This window comes from Halichoerus grypus, chromosome 7 (assembly GCF_964656455.1).
Source record: "Halichoerus grypus chromosome 7, mHalGry1.hap1.1, whole genome shotgun sequence".
NCBI lineage: Eukaryota > Metazoa > Chordata > Mammalia > Carnivora > Phocidae > Halichoerus > Halichoerus grypus.
Window position 1 is genome coordinate 118087559 of NC_135718.1, and position 18454 is coordinate 118106012.

At 38.5% G+C, this 18454-nt stretch overlaps 1 protein-coding gene and 1 long non-coding RNA gene across 5 annotated transcripts in view; one reads left to right on the forward strand and one right to left on the reverse strand.

The window, feature by feature from the left end:
- Window positions 1–3885, reverse strand: part of RPS6KC1 (ribosomal protein S6 kinase C1) — a 190741-nt gene extending 186856 nt beyond the window's left edge. For all 4 annotated transcript variants that reach the window (XM_036101797.2, XM_036101795.2, XM_036101793.2 and 1 more), the window contains exon 1: window positions 3651–3885. In XM_036101797.2, the coding sequence (XP_035957690.2) occupies window positions 3651–3755 (105 nt within the window). In that variant the 5' untranslated portion in view covers window positions 3756–3885. The remainder of the gene's footprint in view (window positions 1–3650) is intronic.
- Window positions 3886–4066: 181 nt separating this feature from the next.
- On the forward strand, window positions 4067–4445 carry LOC118541907 (uncharacterized). Its single transcript, XR_004920317.2, has 2 exons — window positions 4067–4129; window positions 4253–4445. It is a non-coding gene; the product is annotated as an uncharacterized LOC118541907 (long non-coding RNA).
- Window positions 4446–18454: the final 14009 nt, after the last annotated feature.

An 18454-nucleotide genomic window follows, 5' to 3' on the forward strand; every position in this document is an offset into this window, starting at 1 on the left:
GTCCTCATTAACAGAATGGATTAACTGTAGTATAACCATACAAAGAAATACTGGTCAACCATAAAAGAGAATAAAAACACACAACAACATAGATGAATCTCAAGTAATCATGCTGAGTTAAGAAGCCAGACCAAAAAACAAAGTGCATACTGTCTGATTCCATTTATATCAAATTCTAGAAAATACAACCTAATCTACAGTGACAGAAAACTGACCAGTGGTTGCCGAGGAATAGGGGGTAGGGAGGGGGAACTGAAGGCCAAGGAGCATGAGGGAACTTCTGCAGTGAGAACTATGGCAGTGGTTACACAACTATACACATTTGCCACAACTCGTCAAACTGTACACTTAAAATTGATGAGCTTGGTTGTACATAAAGTATGCCTCAATATAAACAAAATATAGTCATAAGGCAACAGTGCCATTTAAAAATTAAAGCATACCTTTTGCTTTCCATATTCATGGAAAGAATACAGGTAAGAATTACCATTCACTTAATGTTGTTGAGAAATCTATATTACAATACGAGTTTTGTAAATGTAGCATGATGAAACAACCAAAAACACTGCTAATGGCTCTTTTATATCTGCGTCTTCTTTAATTAAGAATTAAAGGAAATCTATAAAAGAATTTTCCAATTCTTAATAAAAATACTTACTCTAGATAAAAATTCATAAACAACACAGAATTTAACTAGGAAATCTGTTAGCATGCCTGTAACTGGCCATAAGGTTATCCAAGCCTGCTAGGTTCCAGAGAATTGCAAAACAAAATATCAAGGAGTTTTTAAAAGATGAGAGAGCTCTTATGCTACCTGAAATTTAACAATGGTACTTCCCATGATTCTAATTCTACTTCTGCATAAAGAACGCTGTAAAGGTCAAGAATATAGGGACTATTCCTTAAGGTTAGAAGTAAATTAGTAGTAGGAAACACTGAGAAGACATCCCTAATCTTTATCTCATGAAGTTCTCTCAGGGGAGCACTACTTACTTGGTTAATTCTCCTGAGGAAAGATGTTTTTCTCCTCAAGTCTCAAAGAATAATAAATATTTTACTTGTTTTATAATAGTAAGCACAGTTATTTTTTAAAAGTATATCTCCATGTTGACCCTCAAGCCTTAAAATTAAAAAAACAGAGGCGCCTGGATGGCTCAGTCATTAAGCATCTGCCTTCGCCTAAGGTCATGATCCCAGGGTCCTGGGATCGAGCCCCACATCAGGCTCCAGCCCCACATCTGGCTCCCCGCTCAGCGGGAAGCCTGCTTCTCCTTCTCCCACTCCCCCTGCTTGTGTTCCCTCTCTCACTGTGTCTCTCTCTCAAATAAATAAATAAAATCTTTAAAAAAAAATTTAAAAAAACAAACCCTGTAACAGAAACAAAAAATGAGGAAATAGCCATTTACAAGGAGAAAAAAAGACAGTGTAAGCAACTTCCCAGTTCAAATAACCACAGCAATATGTAGCATGCATATTATATAAATCCGGTTACTTCTAAGGCAATGTGCTACTTCACGTTCTAATTTACATTGTCATAAGTTAACTGTTGTCATAAAAATTAGTTCACAGCTTAAGAAAAGGTATTTGAGATGTAAATTAGGTTAACCTTTCCTTCTACGAAGCAAGACTACAAGTAATAATCATGCTCAGCGTTTCCTATTCAAGATCCACACACATGCACACCTTCAGGCCTTTATAGGCTCTATTCCTCCCATTCACCCTTCTATCTACGATGCCCTCTCCTTTTATCCCACCTGTCTGGATTCTTGCCATCTTTCACCATTTATCTTAATTGGTCCACGTTCCCGGATCCCATGAGCCAGAGCTATCTCCCTGTCTTCTGAAATCTCATAGCTCTTTTCTGTAGTCTCTTACAACATTTAACATTTCCATCTTGTACTACACTTCTTTAAGCCCAGTTAACTCTCTTCTACTGGGAGCATCCTTGAAAGAAAGGTACATGCTTTCTTCAGCCTTGTATTCCTCATGGCACTTAGTGCCTGGAACTAAACATTTATTGGGTGTGCTGCCTAGAATGGGAAGGAAAACATTCAACAATATTTTTTTTCAACACTGTGTGCCATACATACATTGTCGTAGGTGATATAAAAGGAAACAAATACCAATGATAGAGACCTACTGTAAATCTACTAAGAGACACAGACATGTAAATAGATTAAGCATAAGGGATGAATTAGGGTGCTATGAAGGGAACACTATGTATATTGAAGATTGTTCTAATTCCATAAAGAATGTTAGGAAACTAAGTCTAGATTTTGAAGGGCCCAATAACTAGAAAGGTTTCAAGAGTGGTATAATAAGGGTCCCTTAACTGTAATCTGAAAAAATTTCTTAATCTGAAACTAACACTCCCACCCATGTAACAACCTTACTTGCATAGCAGGGGAGTAACAAATTTCACTCAATTCTCTGTATAACCCTCTGAGATAACCAAGCCTGGTCTTATCTTTAAACAAATTTGCTCCTCCCATCTTCTCACATGACTGAATTGTGGGCCATTTCCATAAAACATGTACTACTTTCATGCCCCAAATTGTTTATCTAAATATACCTAACCTTTAAGGTTCTTCTCAAATTCTACTTCCTGAGCTCTCCCACACACAGGATTAGGCCATCCTCCAAATGTATGTTGCACTATTACTACTATCTGTACCTCTCTTCTTTAACAACTAATGACAATGATAAAATTAATTCTTAACTTTTTATATAACTTGGAGTTAAGCAGAACTGGTCTCAAATCCTAAATGTGCACCTGCCTTATGATGTAAAGTTAGTCAAGTTATGAAACTTCCTTGAACCTCAGTTTCTTCATCATTAAAATTAGGATTCAGTTGGGTAATATGTACAACATGCCTAATATACACACATACTCATACATACATACGTCACAAACATTCCGACTTATTTTTGTTATTCTTTTCCAAGAAGGGAGATGCAAACTCTCTTTAAAACTCAAGGCAAAAGCAATAAAACATGAACAAAGTGGGTACTAAAAATTGGTTAGTTGATGTAAAGGAGCCTCACACCTTTTAAATATGCCCTCAAAACAACTCACACAAGACACTCCCAGGAGAATTTCTCCTATGTCTCCTACTACTGCAAATTATGAAAATCTCAGGCAAAAAGACACAGCCAAACACAGAGGGCCTAGGCTGGTGACTACAGTGACATCCTTCTCAAGAGTCTGTCTGCCTCACTACAAACCTGACACTGTATAAAAGATCAAGGGAAGAAATATCGTTTATTACATAAATCAAATAATACATGAATTAGTTTTTCGATCTACACTATCCCGGCGAAGCAAGCAAAACCATTTCTGCTGATTTCAGCCTCAGAAGAGAAAGTACTACTGGGATAGGGTCTGAATCATCAATTTAAAACCATCAACGCCTGCCCCACCCTGGAATGAAGGCACTGCCGCGACCTTCTATAGCACAGTCTCGAGCATTCAACACTCAGCCCCTACCCCAGTCTTCCAGAAGTCCCCACCTCCGACGCATGTCCGGCACTGGGCGCACCCAGTCCCATCCCAGGCTCTGACCCAGGGTCAGGTACCCCCACACAGGGTCCATGCCCTAGTCCCTCACGCCCCAACTCTGGTTCTACGCCCGACCGACACCGGTACTCACCCGGGCGGTGACCTTATACACCGTGTAGCCCCTTGGATGTCGCTGGGGCTCGGTGACAGTGTAGAAACGGGCCAGGTCGGCACCCCGCTCCCGGGGAGAGGTCATCCTCCTGCCGCCTCTGCCGCCGCCGCCGGGCGGGGACCATCAGCGCAACCCGGCGCCGCCGCGGTCCGGGATCCCCAAACAGCAGCGAAGCGGCGAGGGGGCGGTGGCTCCACGGCGGCCCTTCGCTGCGCGGCTCTGCTTCCGCCTCGGCAGAGAAGCTTCCGGGTCAGGCCGCGGCCAGCGACCTGGGGGAGGGGAGACTCCACGCTAGAAGCTGACCCCCATCCCGGCGTGAGCCTGGCAAATGGACAAGGATCAAGTGGTCGCACGGCACTCTCGTCACTGCGGAAGCTGAGACTTCTCCGCTAAGTCTCTGTGCGCTAGCTCCGACACCTTCTAGATGTTATGAGCGCTGTTAGCGCCAGGACACGCAGGTGAGACCTCGGTGCTCCACACGCTCGCCCAGCGCAGCCCGTGTACAAACTTACATGGAGTCGTGAAGGGATGGCATCTTCTTTCGTTCCTTACTCACGGCCTGTCATTTTAAATACCCACAGCAACATCTGAACTCTGGCAGACACAACCGTTCCTTCTTTCTAAGACAAATCCCGTCCATCTGTGCACCTGTCTTCCGACCTCCACAACAGCCCTCAACCCTGTATCACTCTTAAAATGCATCCCCTCGGATTCTAAAAGCTGGAACCTGCGTCTAACTGGGGAGGAAAAAAATCACACGACCTCTGAAAGCTACTATGAAGAGAGAGTTTCCATTCAGTTGGTTGCTATCCCGTGTTTGGCAAATCCTTTACCTTTCCTTGATCAGGAATTTCACATTTCCCGTAACATTCGTTCCAAGTCTTTGCCATTTTCCTCAGTTCTCTGTTCCTCTTAGTGTTGCCCCTCGACCGTTTGTCCCCGCCCTTCTTGGAGGGGAAGGAGGGAGGAGCCCTTAGTACAAACACCTTCATCTCACATACCTATTCCGATATGAGATGTAGACATATCCCTTCCTCATTTTTAAAACTGATCACTCTGCCTGTGTGCTGAAACCCATCCCCTTTGGCAGACCTAAAGACATTGTTCCATCAGGGACATCTAAACTCTGCTTTCGGTACCTTTAAGCTCTTCCTCACCACTGACTCCTTCTTCCTAACCTGCATATGCCTGAATCTATCATTCATTAAACCTGATTTCACATACATTGTGCCAGACATCATGCTCACTAGGCATTGGAGTTACAAAGAGAGTCCCTGCTGTCAAGTACTATCTAGTAGGAAAAAAACAGAATAATTAAAACATACTGTTATAAGTACCATGACAAATGTATTTATGGAGTGCTGTAGAGCACATCATATTCAGAATGGAGGGTTTTCTGATAGAGGGGAAATTATATTTGAATCTTGAAAGAGAGATAGGAATTACCAGGCTGAGATGAGGGTAAAGGACATCATCACAGTTGCCTTTTTTCCTCCTCCTTTCTTTCTCCTTCCCCTCATTATCAAGACTGCTTAAATTGTTTTTAAAGTAATCTGCCTCAGGGGCGCCTGGGTGGCTCAGTTGGTTCAGCACTTGACTTCAGCTCAGGTTCATGATATCAGGGTCCTGGGATCAAGCCCTGCATCAGGTTTTGCACTCAGCAGGGAGTCCGCTTGTCCCTCTCCCTTTGCCCCTTCCCGCTTATGCTCTCTCTCTCTCAAATAAATACATAAGAAATCTTTTTAAAAATAATCTGCATCAGTATTCACACATTTATACATTCATGAATATCACACATTAATTATAATACTCACTTCAATCTGCCTTCACTACTACACTCCTACTATGAAACTACTTTGAAAAAATTTCTAATGACCAATATTTTCAGAATTTGAACACTTCTGACCATTTCCACCTTTTCAGAAGTCCTCTATGTCCTTAGTATATGAGTCAGCATTCTCTTTGCTTTTTCTTTTACACTCTGAATCATTCACTCCTTTTCAGTCTCCTTTGCTGATTTCTCCTCCTTTTAGGAAGATTTAGTGTTCCTTCTGTTCAGGATTTTGCCTTTGATCCTTTGTTCTTTATTCCCATTGACTTACAAATCTATATCCCCAGGCATATCTCTCTTCTAGAATTTGACTCATGTTACCTACATCTTTACCTGTATGTCCAATTACCACTGAAAACAGAACAGACTAAAATCTGAACTTTTATTTTGCTCATGAGCCTGTTCCTATCTCAATGACTGATTTTATTCTCCACTTAGTTACATTAGCCAAGTATCTGGGAATCATGCTTAGCAACTTTCTCTCTCACTTTCTCCAAATTTGTTTGATTCAGCAACAGCCATTGGTTAAAGCTAAAAGAATGGAACAAGATATACCATGAAAACACTACTCATAAGACTTAAGGAGACATATTACCAAGAAAAGAGAGATAAGACTTAATAACAAAGAGTTCAATGAATCAAGAAGGTATAACAATTTTAAATGTGCATGTGCCTAATAACAACTTAAAAGTGTAAAAAACAAAAGCCATTGTTCTGTCTGTTCTACAGTAATTAATAAAACAAGTAGACAAATAAATTAGTAAGGATTTGAAGACCTGAAAAGTCTATCAGCCAACTCCACCTGATTGACATTTACAGAACACTCCACTCAATAGTGGCAGAACATATTTGTTTCAAGTGCAGACAAGACATTCATCAAGTCAGAACATATCCTGGGCTGTAAAATAACTGTCACAAATTTTAAAAGACCACTATAAGTCATATGTGCTCTGTGGCCTCTGGGAATTAAATAAAAGCTAATAACAGAAAAGTACCTGTAAAATTCATGAATTCTTAGAAAGTAAATAACATAATTCTAAAAACCCATGGGTTAAAGCCCATGACAACAGACCTTTAAAAATATTTGAAATTGAATGAAAATTGGAACATAACATACCAGAAAATTTGTGGGACACAGCTAAAACAGTGTTTAGAGGTAAATTTATAGCCTTTAAAGGCCTATACTAGAAAAGAAGAAAGGTCATGAATCAATGATCAAAGCTTCCACCCTAAGAAATTTTAAAAAGATGATTAATATAAACCCAAAAAGAGCATGAGGAAGAAAAAAATAGAGAAGAAGAACTCTAAAATAGAAAAGAGAAAGGCAATGGTGAACAATCAATAAAACCAAAATCTGATTCTTTAGGGGAAAAGTCTAGAAAATTTATAAACTTCTAGCCAAAGGGCTCAAGAAAAAAGAAAAACAGGGGCGCCTGGGTGGCTCAGTTGGTTAAGCATCTGCCTTCAGCTCAGGTCATAATTCCAGGGTTCTGGGATCAAGCCCCACATCGGACTCTGCTCAGCGGGGAGTCTGCTTCTCCCTCTCCCTCTACCTGCAGCTCCCTCTGCTTGTGCTCTCTCTCTCTCTCTGTCAAATGAATAAGTAAAAATCTTTTTAAAAAAGAGAGAGAGAAAAAAGACAAAACAAATTATAGGTATCAAGAATGAAAAAAATACATCACAACATATCCTATAGTCATTAAAAGGAAAATGATTTATGTAAAGAGCTGTATGCTAATAAATTTGATGACTTATATGAAATGAATGAATTTATTAAAATACACAAACTACCAAAGTTCATTAAAAAATAAAAAGAGAGGGGCGCCTGTGTGGCTCAGTCATTAAGTGTCTGCCTTCGGCTCAGGTTATGGCTCCAGGGTCCTGGGATCGAGCCCCCGCATTGGGCTCCCTGCTCAACGGGAAGTCTGCTTCTCCCTCTCCCTCTCCCCCTGCTTGTGTTCCCTCTCTCGCTGTGTCTCGCTCTGTCAAATAAATAAATAAAATCTTTAAAAAAAGAATAAAAAGATAACTTGAATAGCCCTGTCTCTATCAAAGAACTTGAATTCTTCATGCAAAACAAAGAACACTCTAAGCCAATGTAACTTCAGTGGTGAATTCTACTAAGCATTTAAGGAAAAGAGAATATCAATTCTACCAAAACTCATCCAAAAATAGGACAGGGAATATTTACCACTTATTTTGTGAAGTCAGCTTTACCCTGAAACAAAAACATTTCAAAAAAGAATACTATAGGGGCACCTGGGTGGCTCAGTCAGTTAAGTGTCTGTCTTCAGCTCAGGTCATGATCCCAGGGTCCTGGGATTGAGTCCTGCATCAGACTCCTTGCTTGGCGGGGAGCCTGCTTCTCCCTCTGTCTTTTGCTCCCCCTGCTTGTGTTCTCTCTCTTCCTCTGACAAATGGATAAATAAAATCTTAAGAAAAATAAATTTAAGGTATATAGTTAGAAAAGGAAGAAATAAATTTGCCTTTATTTGCAAAGGCCATGATCGCTACATTGAAAATCCTGAGGAATCCACAAAAAACTAATAGAACTAATAAGTAAATTTAGCAAAATCACAGGATTCAAAGTAAATATAGGAAAAGTCATTTATTTCTCTATTCTAGCAACAAAAAATGGAAAACTCAAAAGTAAAACCTTTTATGCTAAATTTAACAAAATGTGTACAAGACTACACAAAATGGAAAACATTGCTAACTGAAATTAAGAGAAAAACAAAATAAATGGAGAGAATATACTGTGTTCATGGGTTGGAAGATTCAGTATTGTTAATATGTCAGACCTCCTAAAAATGATCTAAGGCTTCATTGCAATCCCAGTTAAAATCTCAGCAGTCTTTCTAGTAGAAATTGAAAAGCTCACTCTAAAATTTAGATAGATAAGCAAAAGACCTAGAACATCCAAAACAACTTTGAAAAAGAAAACAGTTGGAGAACTCACACTGCCTGATTTTAAGACTTACTATAAAGCTACAGTTATCAAAATAGTGTGGTATTGGCATAAGGATAAACATATCGATCAGTGAATGGAATAGAGGCTTCAGAAATAAATCCACACATAAATGACCCATTTGATTTTTGACAACACACCAATGTAATTCAGTGGGAGAAAGGATAGTTTTTCAACAAAAGATGCCAGGAAATTTGGACATCCATATGCAAAATTAAAGAGAAAGAAAAGAAAGAAAGAATAACAGGACCTCAACAATTACCTTGCATCATTTACAAATAGCAACTTAATGTGGATGATTGCCATAAATGTAAAACTTAAAACTATAGAAGTTCTAGAAGGAAACAGAAAAGAATCTTTGTAACTTTGGATTAAACAAATGATTCTTAGGAAACAAAATGTCTGAATTATAAAAGAAAAAAATTGATAAATTGGACTCCATCAAAATTAAAAATTTCTTCACTATGAAAGATGTCATTAAGGAATGAAAACAAGCCACAGACTGGGGAAAATATTTACAAAACATTTATCTGATAATGGGTTTGTATCCAAAATACTTAAAGAGCTTATACAATTCAATAGTAAAAGAGAACCAATTCAATTGTTTTAATATGCAAGAGAATTAAATGTACATTTCAGCAAAAATGATACACAGAGGGCAAATAAGCACATGTTTTTACCTCCTCCATCTTTAAGGAAATAGCTATTAAAACCACAATGAGGGAAATGGTGGAGTAAGGAACTCAAAAAGTCCACTGTTCCATATAAGCAATGAAAAAAGCTGGCAAAAACTTTCAGAATCAACTCTTTTGGAACTCTGAAAACTAACCAAAAGCTTGCAGCAACCCAGGGAGCATTTATTCAAGAAAAACAGCTAAATCTCTAGGAACAGCACGCTCTCTAACATTTTTTTTTTTTTGTCTATTTATTTATTAAAGTAATCTCTACACCCAATGTGGAGCTCAAACTCACAACCCAAAGATCACCTAGGTGCCCCAAGCTTTCTAACATTTTAACTTAACCTAGTCCCATCCACTACTTTTCAACTCGGGTATTTTGGGAAATAATGGCCTACTTTCCTGGTACCAGTACCAGAGGGAGCAAGAGGCCTGATTCTCACAGAATAATAATTACTTCTTTTGACCCATCTAGTGGCTTCCTGGACGATGGGCTCAAAAGGCTTGTCTTTATCTCAGCTAACTTGGCCCAGTGGTAAAGCCACTCTCCAGGGGGTATTTGTCAAAAACATTTATAGGCCAGTGTTTTAGTCATTTACCACCAGGCAATTGATAGGTGTTGAGCAAATAATAGACTGCCCAAGAAGCTTGAGAGGAAAGGCTGGAGAATGAGAAGGTTTGAGGAAAAGGACCTTGAAAAGCTCCAGGGAATCTAGAAAATCATGCACATAACTGGAACTGTGTACATTCCCTAAGAAGGCCCTAAGCTCTCGTTTCTGGCTGACCTTGCAAAAGCAAGAAAAGAAAGCTAAGACAGAGTTGTAAATTCCTGAGAATTGAGGGTGTATCCCAACATAGAAACATAGCCCCACTACAAAGACTGGGAGATTTTTTTTTTTTATTTCCAGGCATTTAAGAAAATCTGTGTTTAATCATTAGCTGACCACTAAGCTAATAGAACAGAGACTTCAGTGGCCACACACAACAAATAATAGACTTTACAAAATTAGTACAGTTACTAAACAAACAACAACTATAAAGTATAATAATGAACTCTGGGGAGGGAAGAGAATCTGATTTCCAGAGTTGTAACATAATATTCAAAATTCCAGTTTTCAACAAAAAATTCTAAGGCAACCTAGGGGTGCCTAGCTGGCATGCTGGTGCCTAGCATGCTCACTCGGTGGAGCATGCTATTCTTGATCTCAGGGTTGTGGGCTCGAGGCCCACATTGGGTGTAGAGATTGCTTAAAAATAAAAGCTTAAAATTATAAGGCATCCTAAAAAACAAGAAAGTATGGGGGCGCCTGGGTGGCTCAGTCGGTAAAGCGGCTGCCTTCAGCTCAGGTCATGATCCCAGGGTCCTGGGATCGAGCCCCGCATCAGGCTCCATGCTCAGCGGGAAGCCTGCTTCTCCCTCTCCCACTCCCCCTACTTGTGTTTCCTCTCTCCTGTCTCTCTGTCAAATAAATAAATAAAATCTTTAAAAATATAAAAAATAAAAATAAATAAAAAAAAAAAAAAAAGAAAGTATGGCCCATACACAGGAGAAAAAAAGCAATCAATAAAAATAAAAACCATGTCTATGAGGAAGCCCAAATGTTCTTTGCTAGACAAAGATTTAAATCAGGGGTGCCTGGGTGGCTCAGTCGTTAAGTGTCTGCCTTTGGCTCAGGTCATGATCCCAGGGTCCTGGGATCGATCGAGCCCCGCGTTGGGCTCCCTGCTCAGCAGGAAGCCTGCTTCTCCCTCTCCCACTCCCCCTGCACAATTGTGTTCCCTCTCTCGCTGTGTCTCTCTGTCAAATAAATAAATAAAATCTTAAAAAAAAAAAAAAAAGATTTAAATCAGCTATTTTAGGGGTACCTGAATGGCTCATTCAGTTAAGCAACTGCCTTTGGCTCAGGTCATGATCCCGGAGTCCTGGGATCGAGCCCCACATTGGGCTCTAGTCCCACATTGGGCTTCAGTTCCACATCGGGCTCCCTGCTCAGCAGGAAGCCTGCTTCTCCCTCTCCCGCTGCCCCTCCCCACCCTGCTCATGCTCTCTCTCTCTCTCTCTCACTCTCTGTCTCTCTCAAATAAATAAAATCTTTAATAAATCAGCTATTTTAAATATGTTCAAATTGCTAAAGAAAACTTAGTCTAAACTGACCACAGCCAAAACCAAAACTGACTCAAGAAGAAAGAGAAAATCTGAATAGACCTATAATAAGTAATGATACTGAATCAGTAATTTAAAAACTTCAACAAAATAAAAACCCAGGATCAGATGGCTTCACTGGTGAATTCTACCAAATGTTTAAAAAAGAATTAACACAAATGTTTCTTTAACTCATTCAAAAAGTAAAAGATGGATGAATACTTACTAACTCATTTTATGAGGCTAGTATTATCTGGATACCAAAGCGAAAGACATCACAAGAATGGAAAACTGCAGACCAATATCTCTTATGAACATATGTAAACATCTTCAACTAAACGCTAGCAAAGCAAATCCAACAGCATATTAAAAATTTTAAATACCATGACCAAATGGGATAAATCCCAAAAATGCAAGGTAGTTTTAACATATGAAAACAAATCAATGTGATGGACCATAATAATGGAATAAAGGGGAAAAATACATGATTATTTCAATAAATGCAGAAAAGTATTTGACAAAATCCAACACCCTTTCATGAACAAACTAGAAATAGAAGGTAAATTCCTCAACCTGACAAAGGACATTGATGGAAAATTCATAGCTAATATCATATTCAATAGTGAAAGAAAGACTGAGAGTTTTCTCCCTAAAGTCAGTAACAAGACAATTATACTCTTTCCACATCTGTTCTACATTGTACTGGAATTTCTAGCCAGGGCAATTAGACAAGATAAGAAACTAAAAGCATCCAGATTATAAAGACAGAAGTAAAGCTCTTTATTTGCAGGTGACATGATCTCATATTTAGAAAATTCTAAAGAATACACAACAAAAAAACAAACAAAATAACTTAGAGCTAATAAACAAGTTCAGCAAAATTGCAGGATATAAGATCAACATACAAAAATCAATTTTATTTCTAGACGGTAGTGATGAACAATCTGAAAATGAGATTAAGAAAATAATTCTATATATAATATCATTAAAAATAAAACATTTGGGGATAAATTTAACCAAGGAAATGCAAGGCTTGTACACTGAAAACACTAAAACATTGCTGAGAGAAATTTAAGAAGACCTAAATAGATAAAAAGTCATCCCATGTTCATGGATTGGAATATTGTTAATATGGCAATACTCCCCAAATTGACCTATAGATTCAATGTAATCCCTGTTAAAATTGTAATTGCTTTTTTTCCCAGAAATAGACAAGCTGTTCCTAAAATTCATGTGAAATGCAAAAGCTTTTGAATAGCCAAAACAATCTTAAAAAAACAAAGTTAAAGGACTCACATGTCCTGATTTCAAAACTTACTACAAACCTATAGTTATCACAGCAGTGGCATAAAGATAAACATAAATGGAATAAAGAGTTGAGAATTCAGAAATATGCCAGTACATTACAGTCAAATGATTTCAGCAAGGATTCCAAAACCATTCAATGTCTTGGGAGATGGAGGGGGATGGGGTAGTGGCAGATAGTCTTTTCAACAAGTGGTATTAGAAAAATGATATCCACATGAAAAAGAATTAATCTGGACTCCTACCTAACACTATATACCAGAATTAACTCAAAAGGTATCAAAGACTTAAATGTAAGAACTGAAACTATAAAACTCTTAGAAGGACACATAGGTGTGTATACCTTTGTGACCTTGGATTAGGAAATGGTTTCTTAGCTATGACACTAAAACACAAGCAACCAAACTAAAAATAAATAAATTTCATCAAAATTAAATGTTTTGTGCATCAAAGGACACTATGAAGAAAGTGAAAAGAGAACCCACAGAATGGGAGAATTATATGCAAATCATGTATCTGAGAGGGTCTAGTATCCAGAATAATCCCAACTCAACAATAAAGAACAAATAACCCCATTTAAAAATAAGCAAAGGATCTGAATACACATTTCTTCAAATTAGATATACAAATGACTAATAAGCACATGAAATGATGCATCATTAGTCATTAGGAAATGCATATCAAAACCACAGTCAGATAAAATTTCACACCCATGAGGATGGTGATATGAGTTGAATTGTGTCCTCGCCAAAATCCGTATGTTGAAGTTCTAACCTCTGTTACCTCAGAATGTGACTGTATTTGGAGGAAGGGCCTTAAAACATGGCAATTAAGGTTAAGTGAGATAATGGGTGGGTCCTAATTTAATACGACTCGTGTTTTCATATGAGGAGATTAAGACCACACAGAGGAGGGGCGCATTGGTGGTACAGTCGGTTGAGTATCCCACTCTTGGTTTCAGCTCAGGTCAGGATCTCAGGGTCATGGGATTGAGCCCCATGTCAGGCTCTGTGCTCAGCATGGAGTCTGCTTGGGACTTTTTCTCCTTCTCCCTCTCCCTTTGCCCCTCCACGGCCCATGTTCGAACATGTTCACTCGCTCTCAAATAAATGGATAAATTTTTGAAAAAAAAAAAGACACACAGAAGAAAAACCATTGAAGACACAGAGAGATGGCCATTTACAAGCCAAGGAGAGAGGCCCTCAGAAGAAACTAACTCTGCCAACACCTTGATGTACTTCTAGCCTCCAGAACTGTACAAAAATAAATTTCTATTGTTCAAGCCACCCAGTCTGTGGTACTTTGTTATGTTAGTCCTAGCAAACTAATACAGAGTGCTTCTTTTAAAAGTAGACAATAATAAGTATTAGTGAAGATGTGGAGTAACTTGACCCTCATACATGCTGGTGGGAATTTAAAATGATGCAGCTCCTGTGGAAAAAATTTTTGCAATTTTCTCAAAAACTTAAACATAGAGTTACCATATGACCCAGCAATTCCACTCCTAACTATATGCCCAAGAGAACTGAAAATATGTCCACACAAAACTTGCACATGAATGTTAATAGCAATATTATACATAATAGCCAAAAAGTAGAAATAACCCAAGTGTCCATTAACTGATGAAAAGACAGACAAAATATGGTTTATCCAATACAATGGAGTATTATTCAGCCATAAAAAGGAGTGAAGTACTGATACTACAACATGGATGAACCTTGAAAACATTATGCTATGTGAAAGAAGCCAGACAGAAAATCTGAATATTGCATAATTTCATTTATATGAAATGTCCAGAATAGAAAAATTCGTGAAGACGGAAAGGAAATTAGTGTTAACAGGGGATAGAGGGAAAAAGGGGATGAGGAAACTGGGAGGTATGGGGTTTCTTTTAGGGGTGATGGAAATGTCCTGGAATTAGTGGTAATGATTATAAAACCTTGCAAATAGTCTAAAACCCACTGAATTATATACTTATATGGTTAAAATGGTGAGTTTTATGTTATATGAATTTTATCTTAATTACTTTTAAAAACTACATTGAGGGCACCTGGGTGGCTCAGTTGGTTAAGCGTCTGCCTTCAGCTCAGGCCATGATCCCAGGGTCCTGGGATCGAGCCCCACATCGGACTCCCTGCTCCGCGGGAAGCCTGCGTCTCCCTCTCTCACTCCCTCTGCTTGTGTTCCCTCTCTCGCTGTGTCTCTCCCTGTCAAATAAATAAATAAAATATTAAAAAAAAAAAAAACTACATTGAGATATCACCTTCCAACTAAAACAATAGCTAAAATTTTAAAGACTGACACTGCCCAGTGTTGACAGGGACAGGAGCAACTGAAACTTTCATAAATTGCCACTGGGAATTCAAACTGATACAGACATGCTGGAAAACAATTTGGCAGTTTCTTATAAAGTTAAGCATACACTTACTATATATCCCAGCAATCTCACCCCTAGGTATTTTACCCAAGAGAAATGAATACACATATCCATATGAAGACCTACATGTGAATATTTATAGCAGCTTTATTTATAATAGCTCCCAAATGGAAACAATCCAAATGTCCACTTAAAAGATGGTCGTCCCAAGATAACTTAAGGTAAAAATACTGATAATAGGTGTTTCATTCCTAGATATATATACCCAAGAAAAGTGAGTGGGTATATCCAGTAAAAAAAGACACACATAAGAAAGTTTGTAGATTATTCAGAAGGTCCCAAAATTTGCCAGAACCCAAGTGTCGATTATCAGTAAAACGGATGTTAAATGTGGAATAAAATCATACTATGAAATTTATACAGCAGTTAGAAAGACTGAACTCCTGCTACATGTGTCAACAAGGATGAATGTACACACATAATGTTGAGCAAAAGAAACCAGACATAAGAGTACATACTCTACAATTCCATTCATATGAAACCCAAAAACAACTAAAACTATTCTATGGTGATAGAAGTCAGAATGGTGTCTATCCCCAGAGGGTGGAGGTGGGGGATGAAAGATAAACAATGAGTATTGCCTGAGAAGCACATGAGAGACTCTTCTGGGACACTGGAAATTTCACGATCTGGTGAGCAGTTACATAAGTATATACACATGAAAACATTTATCAAGCTGAACATTTAAGAATTATGTATTTTGTGTGTATGTTGTACCCAATTAGTAAGTTTCTTAAACCTTTAAAGAAATAAAAACTACCCTGGTCTTCCTAGCTCCCTCCAATTCATCCTTCATAGTCCCATTAAAATTATCCATTTTAAAAAGAATATGTCATTATGTTATTCCTCTGTGGGTCTTGTTACCATGATTTTTCTGTCATGATTTTTGGGTTCATCATGTCCGGTCCCTGCTCACCTGTTATCTCATTTCTCTGGGTTTCAGCCAAACCCTTTGCTATTTCACACCTCCAGATCTTCCAGCCCGCTGTTTCTTTTGAAACCCCCACCTCCCATCACCTCCAACCAGCCTTCTGGAATCAGCTCACACAAGGACTAGTTTCTCCCTGAAGCCCTCTTTCACAGCCCCCCCATTTCCCTTTCAAGGAGAATTAGGTGCTCTTTCCTCTCTGCTACTACATCTCTATTCTATATCTCTACTATAATACCTATTACAGAGTAGTGATATGTCATTTAGGCTAATTTAAGGCTGACATGTTTTTATTCCACTACATTGTGAGCTCCTTAAAGGCAGAGGCTCTTTTTCCTTTGTATTTGTATCTCCAGTATCTATTGCAGTGGCATAAAGATAAGAGGTATTTGCTAAATGCATGAATTCCAAAGCTCTAAAGATTTTTTTCCTGCTTAGCCAATTAAAATATGTTAAGTTACAATTATGTGGTTTTCTTCTTTGCCAAAGTCACAGACAAATAACTACTGATCTGAGCTTATGAGTGGATGAAAGAACAAATAAATGTACCCATATTAAGCTCAGTCAAAAGCAAAGAAACTTGAGGGTTTGGTAAACTTTTGCTTCCTTGTCACAGAATTTTCTTCAGTTTCTAGGAGATTTTTAAAAATATTGTAATAACTCAAAGATTCCCTTAAATCTTTTTTTGACATCCATGATCCCAGATTCCTGTCTTAAGGTAACTGTTTACGAACTAAAAATGCATTTAAAAAAAAGTTAATACCTACCTTACACTTTGATGTTAGCCTTCACAAAGGACTCCTCCCAGCTAAATGTCTAGTTTGGGCATGTGTGGAGTCAAAATACTTGGTAAAGTCACCACCAAATAGCCATTGATTTATTCATTATTTAGACAAACAAAAAACATGGTTCATCTCTTCAAATAGGTATCAAACAACCACAGAGCGTGTTTTTGCTCTTTCTTATGTGCAGCTTTCTGATGCTCTCCTCCGACGCTCCATTGCTCAGTCTCTTCATTCTCCTCTGTGTCCAAGGAACCCCAGCTGGGGTCTGCTCTTACTCCTTAATACCTTCCCAGAAAGATAACTCTAGGAGCCCTAAAACAAACCAAGCCAGGCATCAAGATCATTTGTCAGAGATGAGCTCGATTCCATAACATCCACAAATCTCTCCACTATAGGGACTCACAAGTCCGCAAAGCCCCCATTCAGGACTAAGAGATGGGAATAAGAAAGGGTTTAGGGTAGAGAAGAGAGAAAGGCTAACCTGAATTTCATATCCTGATTACCAAATTCCTATAATTGTACCTCTGTTTTAAAAGCCTGGACATCAAGAGTTCTTAATTTCATCAGCCGGTACGTTAGGAAAGAAACAAGTTCTAGCAAGGGTTGGGGTGCTGTAATGTTTTCATCAACGACTACTGCAGAATATACACTCATGGAGGATTCCATCAGCTTTCCAGACTAATTTACTTATTATAAGACCATTATTTAAATCTTCCCTATTTCAATTAAATCTTTAGTTTGCCACCACTCTAGTAGGCTAAGATGTAACATTAGGTTGAAAAAATGAGAAATGGTATGAAAGAAAAGGAAACATTCCACAATCATAAAGAATTAGGAAACCACTGCACCAGACTACAAGGTTCTGCAGGGGAAAGAACTATGTCACCATGACAACCTGGGATATTTTTATTGAGAGAGTTGATAGACTATACAGAAACATTTTTCAGAATTTGGAGGTTGAAAGTGATGTATAAGAACATGTGTGGGAGTTGAGAGACATTTCAAATTTGGATTTACATCTTTTTTTTTTTTTTAGCTTTTCCTTGCAAATCCACATGTGGCCAAATATTGTTTTTTAAGGGCAAAGGGGTAAAAGTCATTTTTATACCCCATATTTATATGTAAATGTTATGTACCTATATGTATATGTAACTTCACTAGTTAGGAAGTTTTCATTAACAAAGGTTACAAACTTTCTTTTTTTTTTTTTAAAGATTTTATTTATTTATTTGTCAGAGAGATAGAGAGCACAAGCAGGGGGAGTGGCAGGCAGAGGGAGAGGGAGAAGCAGACTCCCCGCTGAGCAGGGAGCCCGACGTGGGGCTCAATCCCAGGACCCCGGGATCATGACCTGAGCCGAAGGCAGTCGCTTAACCGACTGAGCCACCCAGGCACCCAAGGATACAAACTTTCTTGACAAGCAGGAGAAATGTACATCAATTAATAGCTCAAAATAGGGTTATTATACATTAGCATACACATCTTTGGCTTAAAAATCTGAAGGTATCAGGTGGATATTTCTCTTTTTTTTAAGGATTTATCTATTTGAGAGAGAGAGAGTGCCCGCGCGTGCACCCAAGCTGGGGGAGGGGGAGAGAGAGAGAATCCTCAAGCAGACTTCTGCTGAGCACGGAGCCTGACTCAGGGCTCAATCCCAGGACCCTGAGATCATGATCTGAGCTGAAATCAAGAGTTGGATGAGCCATCCA